This window comes from Mya arenaria, chromosome 14, assembly GCF_026914265.1.
Source record: "Mya arenaria isolate MELC-2E11 chromosome 14, ASM2691426v1".
In the NCBI taxonomy this organism is placed as follows: Eukaryota; Metazoa; Mollusca; class Bivalvia; order Myida; family Myidae; genus Mya; species Mya arenaria.
Window position 1 is genome coordinate 20629882 of NC_069135.1, and position 16325 is coordinate 20646206.

Below are 16325 nucleotides of genomic sequence, written 5' to 3' on the forward strand. Positions count from 1 at the left end.
CATTGTTCAAATTTACTTCTTCTATATCAGAGAAATAAGATAAAAAGTAATTTTATACATTCAAAATGCAACATCTCAGACTACAAAATGCTTACATTTTTTGGGGTGGGGTGGGGGGGGGGGGGGGAAGAACCCATTTTATGCCATCCACCCTGGTACCATTGTAAGTAGTTAATTTTGTAACTTATTGAATTCATAAAGGGAGTGTTAGTTAAAACTTATTTATTTTCACAATTGTGAAACAAGTATTTGCAACTCTCATTGGCACAATGATACCAGAGAGTGGGTCTTGTGTACTAGGGGAAACTGGAAACCCCGGAAAAGAAGCCCACTCGTCCAACTTGGTGACCACTAACCAAACTCACACTCGCCTAGGCTGGGAATTGAACGCAGGTTCTCTATGAGAGAGGCGAATAGGAAATTCCTATCGAGCCCATTGGTATAGTTTTATACATAACATATCATATAGCTTTCTTATTATTAAACATGCAAGTGTTACTTTATTTACAGCTTAAAAAATACTTGCTCTGCCTTAACAAATCAAATAGTTATAGTTCTTGGATGGCTGTGCATAAATAATTTCATTGTAGGACTGTATATTCTAATACATTTGATATTATTTCATCTTATGATAACATTAAAACAGAGAGAGATATACATAGAGAGATATACATGTTGTAAGCAAACTATCATAATTTTTATACTTTAACTATTTAGTTATCAGGTGGTTTAATGTTACCGAAGGGCCAACAAAATAAAGCACACATTAACATGTCTGTATACTCATGTTTCAACACCATACTGTTTGTACATATTTATAAAATGCAATGTAAAGTTTGGTAAAAATAACTGCAACTTTGAAGAAATAAAATGTATCCACCTTTCTTACAATTATGGCAGAATGTTAAATCACATCTCTGCTTAAAGTTACTTGCCATTTATGCAATGATTTAACTTGTCATTTCTCAGAATTCTTGACGTGCATGTATGCAAAAACATAATTTTGGTTCATATTGTAAATGTTGATGAAAAGCTCTCATGAGATGCAACATGTTTTGCCTTTTTTATTTAATAACAAACATTGATTTTAGTGACAAAGAGTGTGATTATTTCCTTTTTTTATTTATTTTTTTAAATAAACATGTAAATCCATATTATGTTAGGTAGTTTTTTTCTGTGTTAAAATTCCTTAATTAGCTGTTATCATATGACATATATAATAAATAAATTCATAAGAATGGTAATTGCCAATTACATTTTTTACATTTGATTTTTTTATTGATAAAAGTAATGTTTCATTTTCTGTATAAATAACACTATTGTACATCATACTCATAAGGAATACATTTATAAGTGACAATAGAGGTGTTTTGGTTAAGGGGTGTTTATTTCATGCTTTGGTCCTTTTTTCCCCTTGTAAAACCTTACAGGTATTTTGCCACCTGGTGATTGGGAGGGGGGTGGGGGCACATTACAAAAATAAGCAGTGTTAATATGGTGTTTTGTTTTAGGTGAAGTTGTCCCACATCCTTATGTGTAAGCTTGGTGTACCTTAATTGGTTTGTTAAAATTAAAATCTACTCTACTGTAACATTCTCCAGATGACAGCAGCCAAATGTATTAAACCAGTTAATTCGTTTTAAGTTTAAAATGAGTCGAAATGTTTATTAATTGGTCAACATTCATCAAATAGGCACTGTTCACCAATTTAATTATAACTATCATGTGTAAAGTAACCAAAAGATTACATGCGGATAATTGGCCCCCATATGACTTGCGGATATGTAAAACAGCATCCGATTAAAGTAAAAACTTGTGACATTTTTGAATGAACTATTGTTCTTTTTCGACTAGGGCTAAACGATAGCAGTCATATCATTCTTTGTATAATATAATTAATTAAAATATGCAGGAGTTGTTAAAATAACAATAGCAATAAGCATTGACAAATGTAACAGCCGACACTGGTAAACAATAACTGTCACGTGATTGTTGTTTTATCCCCGCCAATTTAGGTCATGCAAATATTGTTGTTTATAGATAAAAAATAAAAGTGTCAGCGGCTGCCATCGAATATGTAGACACAAATATCTGTAAATTATGTGTAAGAAAAACATTTTATAACATTCTATGGTTAAATATCAAATAACAGTGCTCTAAGTGTGAGTGGTGAAATCGAAAGTAATTTTTCTAAGTTGACACCGGTGACCTAGTTTCACAATTTAATCTCAATTTCGGACGGTGGTGTTTATGGATTTTAAATCACAGAATGGTTTGGAAATACTTGTCATTGAGTCAATGTAAAGCTTGTGTTTATTCTAAATTACATGTTTATTCATGTTTGAGTTAATATAGTGTAAAAACAATGAAAGAGTTGAACACATACAAGTGTCATTGACATTTACTGATGCCGGGATTTGTAACTGCATAACATTTAGATAAAACAATACGGAAAACTATTTTGAATACGTCCATTACAATTTGTAATGAACTTGACATTTCACTTTAAGTGAGATTTGTTGTTGTAATCAAGGAATAGTCTTTAAAATGAAAAATAAACAAGCATGAAGTATAGATGCCCTGTGAACGCATACTCAAAATGGCGGAGTTGGGAGAAAATAAAAATATCCGATACATAATTATGGATTTCTCTGTCAGTTTACTATTATTGGTACATAAAATTATGTCACATGCTAGATTTATTATTTTGCTATGTGATTTTTATGTACTGATGTGGTAATTTGCTGCAAGATTAGAATTTGAAGTGGATTTGTTGAACATCCCATGGTAAATATCCCGGTCCGAAAATATCCGGACTTAGCATGGATCGGGTTACACACAACTCGGTCCGAATATAATCGGACCCCGCATGGTAAGGGTTAATACATGTTTGTTTTTATGGTCTGATTTGCTACCAATCATCCGTCTGATTTGCTACCAATCATCTGTCTGATTTGCTACCAATCATCCGTCTGAATTGCTACCAATCATCCGTCTGAATCACTACCAATCATCCGTCTGAATTACTACCAATCACCCGTCTGATTTGCTACCAATCACCCGTCTGATTTGATACCATTTGTCTGATTACTGTTGACTGCTTTGAACTCATTGACATTCTATTATCGAGATTTTAAATTGTTTTCATTAGGTTTTCAATGTAAAATACTTTTATGATCAGTGAGAAAATGGAGAATCGAATATTTAATCAGGTATTCTTAGCAGTAATGGTTTGAGAAATATCTTGAACTTTGAGAAAATTAAACAATCTACATTGTCTGTTGCTATTTAAAGACAGAAATATTTTCATCGAGTATTAGAGAGATAATGTATAAGAGGGTAAATAAGTTTTTTCAAAACATTTTCATCTTTTTATATTTACTTTCAGCTAAAAAATGTAACTAAAAAGTTATTTTATTTCTTTGAGTCCCTGAATTTCTAGCTACTGTATTTGTTCAGAGTTTTCCAGGTACAGTGTATCAACTCCCGCAAATGTGTCAAATAGGAAAACTAGCACCTACATGTACCAATAGTTTAAAATGGAAAATTACTATTATTCTAGCTTATGCTGTCTGGTTGTGATCAAGGAACTTACACTCTTAAACATATCAAATGAAGTACAGTCAAAGAAAGAGTTAAAGTCTGTATAAAGAGCTATCTCATCAACAACTCTTAACCAGCAGACATTCTCCTTCTTGTCATAATTATCAGAAGTTTCAACAGTTGTGCTTGTCAGATTGTGGACTAGGAGTTACAGCAACTCTCAATAGGATAATTTGAATTGGTAAGGGAAGCCAGCCTAATAGTGTCGTAATGATTAAGTTTATTTACTCTGTCTGATGTATTTGACTCTGAGTTTCAGCAGTTGTGCCCATCCAGTAATGGATCAGAAAAAATCCATAACTCCCAATGGAAAGCATATATAGGAAAAGAAGGGAAGCCAGCCTACTGATGATCAAGTTGACTTACTCTGTCTGATGTATTTATCTCTGAGTTCCAGCAGTTGTACCCGTCCTGTTGTGTTCCACGCACCAACTCCCTCAAACATGCTTACCGACACTGTAAAACAAAAAATTAGATTAAAGGGAGGTGGAAGGGAGGTAACTACATTTTAACGACCACAACTAAATGCGTATTTTTAGATAATTTCTTGGACTACTGTATAAATAGTCTTTCTATCAAGTATTTTTCAACACTTGAATGAAGAGTTTCAAAAACTGTTATACCTTGTTCTGTTAAAAAATAAATGTGTATTTATCTGAATTTTACATTTACTTCTGCACAAGTACATGTATTATTAAATCTCTGAAAATCATTAACAACATGGACCTCCATGCATATTGTCCTTGACTGATTATAGGTCATAATTTCTTATACATATCATCACAAAAGAGCGCTGTAGAGCTGTTTTAAGTAAAAAAAAAGGGGGGCATAACCGATCAATTATTTTAGCAAGAGTTATGGGCCTTGATATACATGTGCCTATTGTCTATGACAACATGTGTACCAAGTTTTATTTCAATATGGCATAGGTAACAGTTTTGCCTGCTACGATGACAACAACACCAAAAGTATAAAAAACTTAAAAGTTCTTTACATAAAAAAACCCTGACCAGCTAATAAGACTTCTTCCAAATAGAAATAAAATACTTTCAAATGTTGTTTGTTTATAAACATTCCATCACCTGTCTTCACATCAGAAGCTGAAGCCACAGTAGTAGCAGGGCTTGAGCTACGGGGCTTATCAGGTCTCTTAGCCCCACCCTCTGGCCTTGACCCCGCATCCTGACCACCCGAGAACCGACCAATGTCAGACGTTCCCGCCATACCCTCCAGCTCTTCTTGTACATTTTCTCCCTGTTGCCATTTTGGTCCACGTTTTGGTATAGGGGCTGCACCTTCTGGAATCAGATATTCATGGCAAACATTTTAAGAAAGTGGCAAACAATTATAGCAACTTTCTTCCTTGTTGCAATTTTTGTCCATGTTTTGGTATAGGGATTGTACCTGTTGAAATCATATATGATAGCAAACTTTTTTTAAATGTTGCAGAAACATCTTCATTTACTTCTTATTGCCACTTTGGTCTTCAACTTGGTACAGGCACAGGTATTGTTCCTTCTAAAATGAAAGTTACTATGCTTGACTCATTGATATACAAAATTTAAGAGAGGTACATTTGTACTGAACAATGAACCATGAATTCAATATTTTCAGATAAACTTTAGACTTACAAAGAATATCTCTTTGAGCTTGTAACACTGGAAAAAATCTTCATCCATTACATGTAATCATAAAGTAAAATATATATCTCAGATCAGCAACACATACAATTTCAAAATGTCTGCTAAGGACGTGAGCAGAAAACAATACCCCTAAGTTCAAATGCCAATGCCCATCTGGTGTTTTTTCAGTCAAACAAAGGGCCATTCTCAACAATGACTTACTAAAGCTAGATGCTATGTGCCTTGCAATGCATGTGTATATCATACATAATGTACCTGGCAACATGTATACCAAGTTTTATTTGAATATCTTGAACTGTATTTTTGCTTATGGCCAAGGTTTAAAGATACTTAATCATAATTTTAGACCAAAAATTACTTTTCACAGTTATGCATCTGAAACTTATTTTATCATTTCTCTACTCTACGATATCAAAATTGCAGAAAAAAACAACAATTATAGTATAAACAAGAGCTGTCACAGAGACAGTACGCTCGACTTTTCTGCCGCTTTTCGGTGTATGCATTGAAAAGTTTTGGCGAAACACTGTTATGGATCACTGTTTAATTAGATTTTAATGCTATACATGACGCTGAGATATTTACATAAATTGAATGGAATTTTTTTGAGGTGGTACGCAAACTTTAACATAAATTCTAAGTTGAAAAAGGGGCATAATTTTGTCAAAATGCTTGACAGAGTTACCTCCTCCTGTGTACAGGTTGGGGGCATGATGGTGAACATCGGTGCAAAGTTTCAAAGCCAGATGTCAATGGTCTTTGAAAATATTTGAGGTGGTACGCAAACTTTTAACGTAAATTCTAAGTCGAAAAAAGGGGCATAATTTTGTCAAAATGCTTATAAGAGTTTCCTCCTCCTGTGTACAGGGTGGGGGCATGATGGTGAGCAATTGTGCAAAGTTTTAAAGCCATATGTCAATGGACTTTGAAAATATTTGAGGTTGTATGCAAACTTTAACATAAGTGGTTACGCTGACGCTTGGGTGAGTAGGATAGCTCTCCTTATGCATTAACCACAAGGCCACCAAACTTCGACAAAAGTGGTCAATATTTTGACCTCTAAAGAATGCTGTTATTAAGTGATTATTGGTGTTGTTAAAGCTAATGAAAATTGTGGTCTTCAAAGACGATTTTTGAGTATATATCAACATTTGCTGAAGGGCTTTGAGTACATTAGTTTGAAAACTCCTAATGGTTTGCCACACTTTATTTTGTCATTCAAAAACAGTGCACTTTACAAAAACATGAACGAGTTCTATGACAAACCAAGGCTATGACAATCCCTGCAAAAACAGACAAGCTAAAATGTCACATCAATGTCAGTGATATAAATATTTGTCAATTTTTGCTATGAAAAGGACAAGTAAAATGTATCAGGTCAAAGACTAGGGTTTTAGCCAGGTTTGCTGCGGAAAAGCGACAGGATGTAAAGGGAGAATAGGCGCATTATTTCGGGACGATGAAAAACTTGAACATTATCAATTTGACACAAATTGTTCGAAAATGTGCCTAATTGAAGTCATTTTAAGTTTCTACAGTCAAATATGTTTGTATGAATTTATAATTTTTGTTTTAATAAAAAAAATAAAAAAAATTTGATTATCCTTAGCATTTAATTCTATGAAAGCAGGAGGGATAACATGCTGGTTGCCATAGGGGTAGAAGGGTGCCACCAAAAAAGGACAATGTGAAACACCCTTCTAAATATGTCAATGGTAAAGTATGTAAAAAAATCTCAAAATATTGACAAGACAAAAATTAAAACCCATATGCCTCACATTCTCACCTTCACTCCGTCTTTTCCTCCCTGTCCGATCTTCACTATCAGATACACGAGGGCTCCTTTCATAGTTACTCCAGAATATTGTCAATGGTGGGACGCCCCTTCCCAGTATACGACCCTTACGCTTAGCCTCTGATGCTGCATCCTGTAAAGTGGGTAAAATGGTTTAATTAGTTTTAATTTTTCTTTTCATTCCTCATTAAAGGGGATGTGTTGTTACTCCATAATATTAATTGTTATAACTGTTACAAAATATGGGTCTTATGCTTGACCTCTATGCGTTCAGTAAACATGTTTTCGGCGAACATTTGCTGTTTGGTTTCCCGCTTGCAGAGTATGCGCTGCGTTGCAACAGGGATACAAAACATGTAAACACTCGCCTTACTGAACGCACTGCAGTCTTAATGTCTTTATCATTTCTCATGAAGGGGATGTGAACTTACTCCAGAATGTTTACATAATAATGCTTATACGCCCCCACTGCCCTCCACCAAATATATGGCCCTTTAATACACTTGACATATGATGCTGCCACTGGATTTAACACATTAAGTTTTATTTTACATTAGACTTTAAACTTTTATCATTTCTCAGTAAAGGTCTCTATTGCTTATATGGTAGTCTTTCTAGAATAGTGTCAATAGTGACATTCCTGCCCAAAATCTGAATACGGCTTGAAGACGAACCAACTATTTCATCAATGTACGATGATTAAAGGAGTTTATTGATCAATTATCGTACTTATTAAAAATTTGTTAATTCATAATATATTTTGAATTAAACTTATCCATAATAACAAACAATAATTACAAATATATTAATTGCTTATTAGCTAATTGCTAATTTGTCTGTCCTCATAATCAGCAGTGGCAACGGAAATAAATGGAGATCACGGACTATGGCTGATCAAAGAATTGACTGTCGGAATATCCCTATACTTGCAGAGCATGCTAAGGATTGTGGGTAAATTATTATTTCTCATTGTAATGAAAAATTGTCAGCTTCAGTGTTAGATTGCAATATACTTTACCTCATGAACATCAAAGGTGAATATTTCACTCTTGGGCAATATATTATGGTCTTACACTTATATAGACAATTATCCTTCATGTAACAAACTGTGATACTTTTTTTACCCAGACAGTATCTTTTAATTGAAACACTAAAAGGAATCAACTTACATGTGTCTTAAAATGCACAATGGCCTGTAGTTTTGATGGGTTAGGAAAGACATGAAGAACTTCCCCAAACTTTTTGAAGTGAGTCTTGATAGTTACACGAGAGTTGAACTTGGGGGGAACATTCCTACACACTATGGCGGTTCTTGTGCTTGTGTCTTCAGATATCTGTCTCCTCATTGGTGTTTTCGATCCTGGGGGGGCACCTTTTCCATCTGTTTGAAAGTATCGGTAAATTTTATTTTCTACCACTTCAGCAGAGTCATGGAACGTTACAACACACATGCATGTTTATATTAACATAAAAAATATATAATCATAACATAACATAACATAGTATATAATTGTAGATGAAGGACTTCGGCCCAAAAGGCAATATGACATACCCCCGTATGATTTATTTTTTTAGTGAAGTGCGAAATTAATAATACATAGTAAGCACATTTCAATAATCGTAAAATGGCATTAGTATTCACATAATGTACTGTTCAGACAGTAATAATTCCTTAATTTAAATGATTCAAATGTCTAATTGGGAATATTGCATAATAAAATCATGTCAACGTCTTTCTCTGCAGGCATAATTCTGTAGAATTGTTTCGTTGACTCAAGGATTGTTCATTAAGTTTTGTAGCTAAGAAAGTCTCACAATTACAATGGACAAATCATGAAAAATTAAATTGCTCCTTGACCATCGTCTATATGTATATAATCTTTTAGACAGTACATTGTATTTACAAAACTATAAGTCTCTGTCAGTTTCTTAAACTTAGGGACTAGACACCAAATGGTCCAAAAATTGGCAAATACAGTATTTTCTAAAAGTAAGCCTAGAATTGCCAATGCAAGCCAGTAGGAGGCGGATAATACATCACTTTACATGGTTAAAATAATAAAAAATAATGATGGTTTAAATAATACACGCAACAATCATGTTGCTGTCTAATCTGTGTTTCCACGTTTAAAATATCATATCTGCTTATGAGTATAGATAAAGATACAACACTACATAAAAACTTACTCAGATTTACTTGGTCTGGTAGACAACCCTAGGATATTTTGAATTAGAAAAAAGCTTAAACATCGCAAACGATGCATGTGTCATAAGCGATGTAATACATCAGCAAGTAAGATTCCTTGTGCTGTACACAATAAGTCAACTTTATGTAAGTTTACGAAAATTTTCTTTTTTCATGCACTTGATGGTACTGGTGTCTAGTACCTTTAATGTCCACCCTTTTCTCCTTCATGAATATGACCTGCCGTTTAGAAATTTGCGAACGATCTTTATGCACAAATTGCAAATTCCATGAGGGGTATCATCATAATCTGAAATACTGTTTTCTGCTAGAGCATTTCCAAAATGTTCAAATTCTGGCAGGCTATTGTTTCAGTTAGAAGTTTATCCTCAATAATTTATACAAACCTATGGATGGCTGTCTTAGTCTTTGAATTTTGGCACCTGCACCTGATGTGCTCGACTCTGAAAATAAAATTGTCTGATGAACGTAATATCCCTTTCATAAGTTTCTTTAGTGTAAGTCTAAACCAAGACAAGCTTGTACTGTTTCATTGTGGTGAAGAAGTTTAAAAGTAAAAAGTCTACATACATGTAGATGCACAAAAGAAACATATAAATTCAAATTCATCACAATGTTTGATTTTAATGATCAAAACAAGAAAAGCATATGATTTGTGTACAGATGAAAAAAATATTAGCCTTACTAATTGGGGTTTTCAATTATGTGCAAAAGTGCCAAAATATCGCTAATATTTTATATATGTAAAAGAAGATAAACATAATAATACATCAAAATGAATATGTTTCTTCTGTGCATCCATCAAGACTTAGTACATTGTACCTCTAAAACTTCTTCACCACAATGAAACCGTGGTTTAGATGTCTGTATCTAACCCAAGAGGGCCTAGGTTTAATCCCCAGCTTTGGGTTCTATGGGGTATTCTGGTTTCTATTAGCAATGGGCCCAGTTCCTTAAACAAACTGGTTGTATAAATTGACTAAGCAAGAAATTTCAGCAAACTGATCGGTTGTTATCAACACAGCCTAATCCAATTATAGGCTTTCAAGCGGGGAGAACTATTTTCAAGCCTTAAATAGTTTGCGAAACCTGAGCCACTGGTCATAAGACATCAATTGTCAGAAAGCAAACCTATATACAATGTACATGTAAGCACAATAGATGTCATTCACAATTGAAAAAAAAAATTGTTGCAAAGCATACTACAAGTGTTAGATTTGGGCTAGATCATCTAAAAGTCAAACTTCACTCACTGACAGAGCTTAAAGAGGTACTGACGAAATGGTAAATGTATGGGCTTTTCCAAGATTATTACCTAATGTTCCAGTTTTCCCAAACAATCCCCTGGAAGCTCCAGGCCTTGCCTCCTCTTCATCCCTCTCTGAAGCCTGTCCATAAAGAAATAAAGACAATCAATTCTTGTTCAACCATATCAGTAATAGCTTTTAATTAATAATCAACTATTGTCACATCATAGGTAGAAAATTCTTGGCCAAAATAAAATATCTCTTTTCAGTTCACTCCCCTTGGAGCGAAAAGGAATTTTTTCCCAATCAAGTCTGCCTACTTTCGGGCCAATTCCAAAATGATTTATCGAATGAATTAAAACTACCGTAAACCATTATGGTTTATATATTATTCATTTTTTACTTTCATAAATGTATGTACAGTTAAATACATGAATGTTAGTATATGTAACACTCCAGAATTAAAGCTCTAGAAGAGAACTCAATGCAGACCCGTGTGCCTTAGCATTCCATTATTTTATGATTTATAAAAGAAGCCATTTCGTAAATACCACTGTGGAATTACTACAATTGTGAATTCAAATTTGCTTAGAAATGAAAAAATAGACCAAAAAATGTGATATTATTTGTTTCTGTGTTTTACCAATTCTTCCATGCAAAATGGTCTGATGTCCATTTAAAAAAAATAAAAAAAAAATAAACATACAAAATGGGAACCTCAGACATCTGTTGTGTATGGAAGAATTTCAGTTTCCTTTTGGAAAAAGTACTTTAATAAGCATTTGAGGTTTTAGCCTGAACTGGTCAGAAAAAACAATGCAGTTTCTCAATGTACATGTACATAAACTATAAAATTATACTTTTTGGCCTTTTTTCTACCCCTACTTACAGATTCATTATAATCTCGTTCTTCATGATGCTTCGACCCAACCTTTACATCTGTAAAAACAATAGGAGAACTCACGGTTAATAAGAGAACATTGAATATGCACACTATCACAAGAAAAACAGCATACATGTAACTTTGTTTTAAAGTCACCTGTAATGAATTAATATTCTAAATAACTTAAAAAAATAAATTATAAAGGATGTAAGAATTAATCATTACTGGCACCTTTAATTTTGAACATTAGCATGGAAACTGGTACACATAAAAAAATGATTGTACCTTTAATATTAGCATTGACATGACAGAAATTATTTACCATTACTTGCTTTTCCAAACAGTCCCTGTCTTTCTGCACTTGACTGACTCTGACCTTGAGCGCCAAATCCAGAGCTTTTTCCAAAAACATTTCCTCCCTTATTTTTGGAACCAGTGAATACACCAACAGGCTGTTCATCTTTCTTTCCTTCTACTCTTTGACCAGTTTCTTCCTCTTGAAATGTTCCAAAGCTCCTTGTTGATTCACCAATCACCTTTCTCTTGCCGAACAATATACGAGACGAATTGGTATCCTTTGCATCATTTGTCCCTTTACCAAATAAACCTGTATCAGACTTTGAAGCAAATGGGTTGTTTTGTTCTTGCTTTGAAAAACCAGCACTCGATGCCTGTGATGTAACTGCCGTGTCAGATTTTGATCCACCGAACAAAGAACTGGATGGATTAGCATTGCCACCAAAAGGACCAGATTTACCATGGGAAGATGCAGGTTTACCAAACATTCCAGTAGATGCATTAGAAGCAGATGAAAGACTTGTTTCTTGTTCTGAGCTTTTATTTTCTCTTGTTCCACTGCTGAATGGATTATTCGATGAGGTTACCGAGCTTGATTGTGAAGGAGTTCCACCAAAAACCGCACTTACCCTAACTGGCTTGCTGAACAGATTTTGCTGAAATACATTTGAAGCGCCTGAAGAAAAAGAGACTCCATCATTGGATGAACCTGCTGCTGTTGAAAATGGATGACTTAATAAGTTTGATGCAGAGCTTAAAGAGGTCTGACCAAATGCATTGGAAGCACTTGAACCTTCTGACGGTGGTGCCGATTCTAAGTTGCTACCGTTGCTTACATTTCTGGCAAACATGTTTGATCCTGAGCTCTGTCTTAGTGCTGAGATTGCATTCCTTTCATTGCCTCCAAAAACATTAGTTGATGCTGTTGTTGCAGCAAAATTTCCTCCAAATGTATTTGATCCACCAACAGGATCTTGACCAAAGGGGTTTGATTGTGTTGTCATTCCAATCGATCCAAAAGTGCTTGAACTTGAAGGTGTCCTCCCAAACATGTTTGTAGTTGTCTGACCTAAAACGCTTGCACTTGAAGGCATCTGACTCAAGCTTGTATTTGACTGTGTTACATTGGTTGATGAAGCCGCCTGACCAAACATGCTAGAACTGCTTGAAGACTGACCCAGACTAGGGTTTGAAATCTGCCCAAAAACATTTGTGCTTGAAGTTTGACCATACACAGTTGACGATGTAGTCTGACCTAGACTAGAACTTGATGCTATCTGACCAAATGTGCTTGATGGAGCTGCGAACGATCCCACTTGCTGCTGTTGTCCAAATACTGGAGAGGAAACAGTCCCAAACACATTTTGGTTGTTTGACGAACTGGAACCAAATGGGTTCGACATGGTTCAACTTGAAACTGAAAAACGATTTTTGAACACTTTGGCATAAAGTATAAGTATGCAAAACAAATAAAAGAATGACAACCCTTGTACTCAATAGAAGAACAATGTAGTCATTCTAAAATGCCGTCCAGGCTTTTATTTTAATGATGTTTAACCGACTAATGCGTCCGAAAAGTATTTATCCGAATTTCACTAACATAATACTCTAGAGATGTGTAGATTTACTTTCAATCAGACTATGTCAGGCCTTAAAATTTAAAAGATCAAAACAAATGGTTACTGATTCAAACCTTACCGTTTGATCTAATATTTTTGTTCAATCTTTTTTTCATTTCTTTTTCCAAACCGAAAATAAAATTTGCTTTATGTAAAAACAGCAATATCGGTTACACAATACAATCATCTGAGTAGGATAATATACACAGTGACTTCCCCTTACATGTATTTTTGAGATTCTATTGCATATTAAAGCGCGTGTCGTAAATAGGAACGTACACACAAGATATTTACAAGAAAACATACAAGTATGATCAAATTTTAAATTGTCCTTCATTATTAAGTCGTTTCTGAATTTGAATTATAGCCTACACGATAATTTTTTTTAGGCTTTCCACAAATTATTTCATTTTTCGAACAATATTTTCTAAATACACCCCACTCACAATCGACTTATACAGGTGACATATATAATAACACCATGGGTGTATGTTATAAGATGTTTAAACGATATAGAATTTGCACTTACATTTATTAGATTCATTTGTTTGCAGTTTTTAGACAAATATAAGTACTACTGTAAATTGTCAATATACACGATCAGGAATTCTAATGTCAACGAACACCCCTTTTAACTTCATCGGTGTGTGAGACAAACAAACCCAGTAATTTGTATAAATATAATCGTTTCTTGTTTTTATGGATAACGTTTTTTCTAGAATATATGGATCCGTTAGTTCCTGAGATATGTTGCCTCTATGGAAAACGTTCTGTTCTGCCTTACGAACGTATAGCGTAGTTGAACCAAGACATCAAAAGTACTGGTGACGTATAAAGATAATTAATACCGACGTGTGTCAATGATTACCAACACGCTGGTGTACATGTACGTTGGCATAATTTAAATTCGGGGTAAGTTTAAATCAAGATAAATTGTATACGTGTATATTTGTGCATGAACTTTTTTTGTGCCCAGAATGCTTGAAATTTATCCTCTCATTTCCATTTTCTGGACACTATGATTGCCTTAGGTGAATATGATAATTTATTCAGATTTAATTTAAAAACCCGCATCAGTTTTGAGTTTGCCTTTTCGGACACACAATGATCGTCCAATACATACTTAATATCCCTAGTGTACTAATACTATTATTTAAAGCGTCAACAATAAAAAAAAAAAAACATTAAATATAATATGTTTTTTGTAGTGCAGTAATTATTTATTTTCTAAAAAAACACAAAGTCACATAGTACATATAGGCAGATATCCACACCCGCTGCATTAGATTGAAATATTTTTTAAAACAAACGTATTTTAATTGCAGCGAACTCCAGTTTTTAACATCGTTTTAACATACTTTTAAACATTTTTCGAGCATCTCATGCCTATCAAATAGCCGATTGTTCGGAATTTTGTTTAAGTTAAGAACATGATTAACAACATCGTTGTTATATTTTAAAGCTAAATTGTTTTATGACATGTTTTTTTTTTTAAATAATTCAAGCACAGCTGAAACAGTTGTCTCAACCTGTGTAAGAACTACTGCAGATCATAAACATGTCCATGAAACCTCAAGAGTGATTTAGATTTGAAAGTTAACAAAGATGATATTAATCAGTAAAATGAACAATGAGTTTAGACATATCACAATCTGAATTAAAAAAAAGGCTGTTTCATCATTTGTATAAAGTGTTTGGTTGTCAGGATAGCGCAGGAATTAGTGCAGTCGCTTCTCACCTAGGCGACCCGGGTTCGAGTCCTGGCCTGCGCGCATGTTAGTTTGGTTTGTGGCCACCAAGTCGGACATGTGGGTTTTCTCCGATTTGTCACTTTAACATGTACATAGCTGTGGCTGAAGAATATATCCACCTTCAGCTTTGGCGTGTTTTATATTCCGTCTTGACATTTCTGCCTTGAGCAATAACACAATTTTAACGATTTGTTTTCGATTTTTTGTTGAAATTGAAATACATTGCGTGTATCCATTTGAAGTCGTCCTTAGATGATAATATATTTTATGGATAGTTATTAATATCAGAAATCGTGACAGAAAATGTTCAATTTTGCCAATTATGTTGGCTTTATCTTCAAATTTAAAAGCAAATTCGACAACTGATATCATCCGCCTGATGTTGCATTGTTAAAGAAGCGAACATTTCAAGCCTGCAATTGAAGGTAAAATCCGCAAAGAGTTATTTCGCGGAAAATTATATTTGAATGATATAATTAATGAATGACAGTCGGAGAAAAGTACATGTTTAAAGGGCAAGTGGTGATAACTATTTGATTGGATGTTTTTGTGGGATTTTTTTGCATACTTTTTATGTAATTTCATTTCAGTATATGGTATACATAACTGCTTACGAGAGGAAGATTTCATTAATTGAAGGGCAATGGCTCTTGTGTTAATAACTACCAATACCGATAAAAGTCTTCCACGTGTACTATAACATTACAGCTATATACATATTACATAGAATTTGCTAATTTTTGTCAATTATTGACATAGTAATTGCTTCAAATGCACAAAGAGTTTTAGTGTTTTTGTTTTTATTATTTAAAGGGCAACAACTCTTGTTACTGACCCATCCTGATGGAATTTAAGCATACACCAGCGCAATTTAATTGATTTGAAATGTTATTATTAGAAATAATCTGTCTGTACTTTGGTATAAGTATTTGTCGAATAAAACAAAAGAAAAGAGACATACATATTCGTGCAGAAATGTTAATGTAATTTTTTTATATAAATCGTAAAAAAACAAGACTAGTCAATTTGATAAGTATTTGGACAACCCAGTAATACTCCTTCAAAAGGCAATCACCATAGTAGTAGTATAAAGATACTTATTTGAACCTTTTAACTATATTTTATACGGCATAATTACAGCTAACACATAATTATATACATACCAATTGCTTGGAATATATTGCATATTTTTCAAGTGCACGTATCTTTGTCATCGCTTACTGAAGTGTCGAATGATAGTTTATGAAATCTGCTTTTTGGCTCGGTTTAGGCTATTATATT

At 33.9% G+C, this 16325-nt stretch overlaps 1 protein-coding gene across 1 annotated transcript in view; it reads right to left on the reverse strand.

The window, feature by feature from the left end:
* Window positions 1-13462, reverse strand: part of LOC128215843 (germinal-center associated nuclear protein-like) — a 78981-nt gene extending 65519 nt beyond the window's left edge. Inside the window, exons 1-9 of the mRNA XM_052922456.1 lie at window positions 13373-13462; window positions 11700-13091; window positions 11384-11433; window positions 10563-10635; window positions 9634-9690; window positions 8211-8422; window positions 7033-7174; window positions 4686-4901; window positions 3970-4059 (exon numbers count right to left, since the gene is read on the reverse strand). Coding sequence (XP_052778416.1) covers window positions 3970-4059; window positions 4686-4901; window positions 7033-7174; window positions 8211-8422; window positions 9634-9690; window positions 10563-10635; window positions 11384-11433; window positions 11700-13077 — 2218 coding nt within the window. The 5' untranslated portion in view covers window positions 13078-13091; window positions 13373-13462. The remainder of the gene's footprint in view (window positions 1-3969; window positions 4060-4685; window positions 4902-7032; window positions 7175-8210; window positions 8423-9633; window positions 9691-10562; window positions 10636-11383; window positions 11434-11699; window positions 13092-13372) is intronic.
* Window positions 13463-16325: the final 2863 nt, after the last annotated feature.